Source organism: Sinocyclocheilus grahami, unplaced genomic scaffold, assembly GCF_001515645.1.
Source record: "Sinocyclocheilus grahami isolate Dianchi unplaced genomic scaffold, SAMN03320097.WGS_v1.1 scaffold350.1, whole genome shotgun sequence".
In the NCBI taxonomy this organism is placed as follows: domain Eukaryota; kingdom Metazoa; phylum Chordata; class Actinopteri; order Cypriniformes; family Cyprinidae; genus Sinocyclocheilus; species Sinocyclocheilus grahami.
The window spans coordinates 576,646-583,499 of NW_015505529.1; the positions used below are offsets into that span (position 1 = coordinate 576,646).

Below are 6,854 nucleotides of genomic sequence, written 5' to 3' on the forward strand. Positions count from 1 at the left end.
GAAGTCCGAACTTTGATTTGGCCACTCCAAAACCTTAATTTTGTTTTCTCGAGCCATTCAGAGGTGGACTTGCTGGTGTGTTTGGGATCATTGTCCTGCTGCATAACCCAAGTGTGCTTGAGCTTGAGGTCACAAACTGACGGCCGGACATTCTCCTTCAGGATTTTCTGATAGAGTGCAGAATTCATGGTTCCATCAATTATGGCAAGTCGTCCAGGTCCTGAAGCTGCAAAGCAGCCCCAGATCATCACACTATCACCACCATGTTTGACTGTTGGTATGATGTTCTTTTTATGAAATGCTGTGTTGGTTTTACGGCACATGTAACGGGACACACACCTTCCAAAAAGTTAAACTTTTGTCGCATTTGGATGAGTCGTCGTTGCACTCTTTGAGTAATCTTGGTAGGCCGGCCACTCCTGGGAAGGTTCACCATTGTTCCAGGTTTCCTTCATTTGTGGATAATGGCTCTGACCATGGTTCACTGGAGTCCCAAAGCCTTAGAAATGGCTTTAAAACCCTTTTCAGACTGATAGATGGTCAACTACTTTGTTTCTCATCTGTTCTTGAATTTCTTTAGATCACGGCATGATGTGTTGCTCTTTAAGCATGCTTCACTTTGTCAGACAGGTTCTATTGAAGTGATTTCTTGGTTCAACAGGTCTGGCAGTAATCGGGCCTGGGGTTGGCTAGTGAAAATTAACTCCGCTTTCTAAAATAATGTGGTTAATCACAGTTCTTTCATGATTTAACTGGAGGGGGCAATTCATTTTTCACGTAGGGCAAGATAGGTTTGGACAGATTTTTTTCCCTTAATAAATGAAATCATCATTTAAAAACTGCATTTTGTATTTACTTGCATTATCTTTGTGTAATATTAAAATTAGTTTGATGATCTGAATCTTTTAAGTGTGACAAATATGCAAATAAAGGGAAAAAAAACAGGAAGCGGGCAAAACCCTTTTCACGGCACTGTATGTATGTATGTATGTATGTATGTATATATATATATATATATGTATGTATGTATGTATGTATGTATGTATGTATGTATGTATGTATGTATACTTTATTGTTGTTTGTACACTAATTTGAAGATTGAATGTGAAAATATTGCAATAAACTCAATAATTTTAGAAAAAATGATTGCAAAAAACACTATGTATGTATATATATATATATATATATATATATATATACATACATAGTGTTTTTTGCAATCATTTTTTCTAAAATTATTGAGTTTATTGCAATATTTTCACATTCAATCTTCAAATTAGTGTACAAACAACAATAAAGTGTATTTTTTTTATATTTGTTTAATGGCATCTTTTTTTATGACTGAAGGCCATTATCAATAATACCAATACTGATTTCTCTATAAAACTGCCCCCTCCCCCCCAATTTTTAACCATTGATTATAGCCTATAAAAATAACTTCTAATTTCAGTGAACTTAAAACAATCTTCACATAAACCCATTATAATAAATGTCATATTTACCTGTGCCCTTCAGCAGAAATATACAGAAATTGAAGTTATCAAACACTAAATTCTAAATTAAATATAGATGAATCCTTAAAGCTATAAAAGTTATTTTTTTATATATATAAATTAGAACACTAGTATTTTCACCAGCTAAAATATGGTTTTAAGTCAGTTATTTCTTTGCAGACGTTGCCACAGTTCTTCTGGATTTAGTCTGTCTCAGTTTGTTCGGTTAAAAGATAGAATTCTACAGCAAAAGATAGAATTTAGCTGGTGAAACTATAGCCATTCAACATTACAGTATAATTGAGAGCTATTAATTTTAACATTTATTAGACTTTAAAAAATAACTTCTAATTTAAGTGAACTTAAAACAATCTTCACATAAACCCATTATAATAAATGTCATATTTACCTGTGCCCTTCAGCAGAAATATACAGAAATTGAAGTTATCAAACACTAAATTCTAAATTAAATATAGATGAATCCTTAAAGCTATAAAAGTTATTTTTTTATATATATAAATTAGAACACTAGTATTTTCACCAGCTAAAATATGGTTTTAAGTCAGTTATTTCTTTGCAGACGTTGCCACAGTTCTTCTGGATTTAGTCTGTCTCAGTTTGTTCGGTTAAAAGATAGAATTCTACAGCAAAAGATAGAATTTAGCTGGTGAAAATACTAGTGTTCTAATAATTTTGGTGTTCTACTAGTAACACTAACAATACTAGTGTTCAAATAATTTTAAATATACATTCATACATACATATATATATTTAATAAAGCTCTAACCCCAACCCATACGCATAAACCTAACCATTGGTATTTTATATAAATATATTATTATTCATATTTTTATATAAAAATAAATGTAATAGGAAGATAAATGTAAACATATCTAAAGTCCTTCATGCGTCAAGCGCTGTCAGTATGTTAATAATCTATGTTTCAATTGTATGAAAATATACATGCAATTCTTTCCTAATGTAGGCCTGCATTTCTGTTCTCAGATCATCTTGAACTCAATGCACAAATACCAGCCCAGGTTACACATCGTGAAGGCTGATGAAAACAATGCCTTTGGCTCTAAGAATACGGCCTACTGCACTCACGTCTTCCATGAAACAGCTTTCATCTCTGTTACATCCTATCAGAACCATAAGGTACCAACAGAACCTGCCCATAACACAATAGTGTCAACTATTGCTCACACCTGCAGTTGTTTTTAATAAACATTACAATTAATAACTTGTTTGTTTTTTATAGATCACCCAGTTAAAAATTGAGAACAATCCTTTCGCCAAAGGTTTCCGTGGCAGCGATGAGGGTGATTTGCGTGTGTCCAGACTTCAAGGGTAAGATTATTATTGAAAATATGCTGCATAATGTACCAAATAGATATCTTATTGATCAAGTGCCCCTTTTCCTAGGAAAGATTACCCTGTAATTTCTAAGAACATGGTCCGGCAGCGGCTTATCTCATCGCATGGCCATCTGTCAGGAAAACTGGGTGCAGGTGTGCTGAGTAGCCACCCGCAGGTGGTTTCTCACTATCAGTATGACAGTGGTGTCCCTCTACCCAACTCTGATTCCCAGGAAGCTCTCTCTAACTCCTTCCCATCTAGCCGGGAATCCAGCCTTCTTTACCACTGCTTCAAGCACAGAGGTACAGGGCTATAGCAACCACCTTATTTGCCAAACACACATGAATCCAGACTAGGGATGCACAAAATGAGTACAATATAGGTTATTGGTTGATATGTATCTGTATCGGTCAGGTTTTATATATTCGATATCAGCTGTGCTCATTTCCTGTATTTTTACATTTAGATTTCCTTTAAAGTAATCTAACGTTCACTTAAATTTATACTTAAAAAATGCTAATAATTTAATAATTAGCTATGTTAATTATTAATAATTAAATTAATGATTTAACACTGTTAAATGTAACGTCAATCTCATAATTAGTTTTCAGAGACTTTCAAAAACATAAAAAATGTACAACCCCAAACCTATAATAATTAAATTAATAATTTAACACTGTTAAATGTAATGTCAATCTCATTATTATTTTTCAATTTTTAAACTTTGCATTATAAAACGGTTGCCTAAATTCACTTGTAGAATTTAGTGTAGTTTTGATTAAATAAATGCATCCTGCGTGAGTTGTAGCATTTAAAATGATTAAAATCAATAAAATAAAATAATCATCAATATAAAAAAACAACAACGAATGACAAAATGTCTAAATTCACTTTATAATGATTATAATCACTAAAATATAAAAGCTACAAAGTGAATTTAGGCATCATAAAATTATTTGCATTATACATATTATACATATATAGATAGATATACAGTATATATATATATTAATAATAATATGAGTAACATAACATGGAACATAACATAATATAATAATGGTAGTATAATATAATAATAAGATTATCGGCATGGGTACATCCCTAATTCTGACATAAACTAAGACTAGTTGCAGTTTTATGAATTATTTAAAATGCATTTTTCAAAATGTGATTAATTTCAAAGCTTTGTGTATTCAAATATAATATTTTCTTTTAGATAACACAAGGCATTTGGAGCTGGGATGCAAACGCCCCTATCGTGACACAACAGCCTCTGCAGTTTCAGATGAGCACTACTTCCGCTCCCCTCCTTCCTACGATCCACCCCTGCTGTCCCATCCATACTGCAGCGATGCGTTGGGCTCTAGAGAGGCATGCATGTATGGAGGAATGGAGGGAGAGGCAGGGGGCACAGTAGGTGCCGATGACCTCCCGGCCCCCTCTCTGAACTGCAATATGTGGGCGACAGTGCAGCCATATCCTCGTTACGGCATGCAGACTGTGGAGGCTATGCCATACCAGCCCTTTCCCGCCCACTTCAACAGCACAGCCTCCGCTGGCTCTGTGGTTCCCCACCACTCACAGTCCATGCAGCGTCCACATCCAGCACCTCCCGACCTAATCACGTTTACCACACAGCGGGTGTTGCCACCCACACCATCTTCAGCATCCTCCTCCCCCTCTGGCCCTGCCCCCCGTGACAGAGCACATTCCTCACTGTTTCATAGGAAGCCTGGGTCACCGGTTCGTTCACAAAGGGATTTCACAAGCTATCCGACCCATAGCCCCACTTCAACACGAGAACCAGCCTATCAATACCAAACGGGCCTCAGCAGTGTTGGGCCGCACTGGACTGACAGTTAAAGAGTTACCCACAACACCATCTACAACTATATTCCTCTTCAGCTAAGAGCAACAAACTCTCTGAACAACAACTGCAATGAGATTATTTTTACATACAGCCATGATGCTAAATTGTAAAGCAAAGCCACAAATCTATTTAGCCTAATAGAATAGGAAACCTACAATTTGTGGCACTGTGTATTTATTTGAATTTGAGATACGACTAGAGTTGCGCAGGTGGTAAAGCCAAGCACAAACAGCATACCTAATGCACTGTAGTTGGCATTAAAGAGATTGTTCACTCAATAATGAAAAATTCTTCAACAAATTCTTCTACAACAGTCACATGAGAACAACATGAAGGAAAGCAAATAATGACAGCATTTTCATTTTTGGGTGAACTGTCCCTTTAAGATGAACCTTTTCGACTTTCTGTATGAAGCACAAAATGTGTGTGCCAATCGAAATTATGCTACGCTTGAGATATTTTGTGTATTAGTAGCATAATGAAAAAAGTGTCAATGGGTTATATTGAAGAGTTTAGTTGTTAGTTAACCTAAACAGACTTAGTTACTAAGGCTGCCTTTTTCCTCTTCAAATGTTAGAGTGTACAAAACCTGTGTCAAGCCCAGATTGGTTGGAGTAATTTTCTGGGTGTTATTAAGAGATTCTTATTATTTCCTATTATTGCAATAAAGTAAAAAAACAAAACAATTTTTTCCATTTTTATATACATTACATTTAAATGGAATTTGCTTGTGTACTGATGCTATGCAATCTTTGTAATGCAACTCAAGCGATTAAATATTAAAACACCTGACCCTCTACCATACTCAAATGATGATGTGTGGCAAAAAACTAAAATGCATACCAGATTTACAGCTCAGATTAAAGCTGGCTCAGAAAATACTCTATGCGTAGGTACTTCTACAGTATTAAAGTTCCCTTCATCATAAGTAGTGCTGGATTCTTTTTTCATATTCTTGTACATAGTTTGTGTCCAAGCACCTTGTGAAGTGGTGAAGTTGCTCCAGATTCCATCTCATCAGAAAATAATCTTGAAATCTTCAGCTCAGTGGTCTTGAATTGGCTCCTTTGCTTTTCCTTCATTTTCATTGGACTGTGTCTGTCCGGCTTAACAATATATGGTAAAAGAGAAGTGTTTGAGTTGTGAGTCTGGCACCAAATCATTGTCCAAATTTGTTCAATTAGCACAATGCGACATCAGAGAATTCCTTTCAACCAGATGGAAGCTTAAAGAACGATCATTAAGAGAGAAACAGAGAAGAACAGAGAACTCATCTGAAGTCCAAAACTCAACTGGCTGGGATGGAAATCCTTGAGATGTCGACAATGTAAAACAGCTTCTGTGGGCAGGCAGCCACAAGTCAAACTCAAAGAGAATGGTGTATCACTGGTTAGTATAGTGGTTCTAATGAATGAAAACAGGATGTGTTAAGGGAGCATATAGTGGAGAATTTACTCATACTAAATAATCTAAAATGGGAAAACTGACAAAAAAAAGTTAATTCAGCACTAATTATATCCACAGGCATCTCAGTTTTTTTGCATATATGTTGAATAAACTGTACCTTTTTAATTTCCCATGATGAGTTCATTATGTAGCATTGTTTTCAAGGCCTCCTGTTTGAACAGACTGCAGAACGCAAATATAGGATGGTTAATTAACAAGACTAAATATAAGAAATCTAAAATCTAAAATAATGATCTACAGAAAACACTCAAAACTCAACCGACCTAAATGTGTTAGATGCTAAAATTCCAGATGTGGTTTCTATGGACCGTTGGATGATTTTTGGTTGCATTGTTGAGACATGTTTACTTTGTTGCCATGCTGTTACTCATAATACGTTCTGACTAAAATTATGATGTTTAGATGTTTTTAAGAACAAATTTATTAGAAAATATTTGTTATTTTAATATCAGCTACCAGTCATAAGAAAATAATAAAATTAAAAAAATTATTGCGGAATATTGTTTTGAACATGTTTTTTTTTTATATATATATATATAATGGTGCATCACAAGAAACATGCTATAATGTATGAAATAATATTTATAATAATAATCCATAATTCTATAATGAATATATGCTATATGTTATAATGTTTTCACATGAAAACTAAACAAAACATTGGA

The 6,854-nt window shown here is 34.6% G+C and overlaps 1 protein-coding gene across 2 annotated transcripts in view; it reads left to right on the forward strand.

Moving 5' to 3' along the window:
• Positions 1-5,556, forward strand: part of tbx4 (T-box transcription factor 4) — a 22,470-nt gene extending 16,914 nt beyond the window's left edge. For both annotated transcript variants that reach the window (XM_016229276.1, XM_016229275.1), the window contains exons 6-9: positions 2,499-2,651; positions 2,755-2,843; positions 2,919-3,154; positions 4,069-5,556. In XM_016229276.1, the coding sequence (XP_016084762.1) occupies positions 2,499-2,651; positions 2,755-2,843; positions 2,919-3,154; positions 4,069-4,715 (1,125 nt within the window). In that variant the 3' untranslated portion in view covers positions 4,716-5,556. The remainder of the gene's footprint in view (positions 1-2,498; positions 2,652-2,754; positions 2,844-2,918; positions 3,155-4,068) is intronic.
• The last annotated feature ends 1,298 nt before the right edge of the window (positions 5,557-6,854 follow it).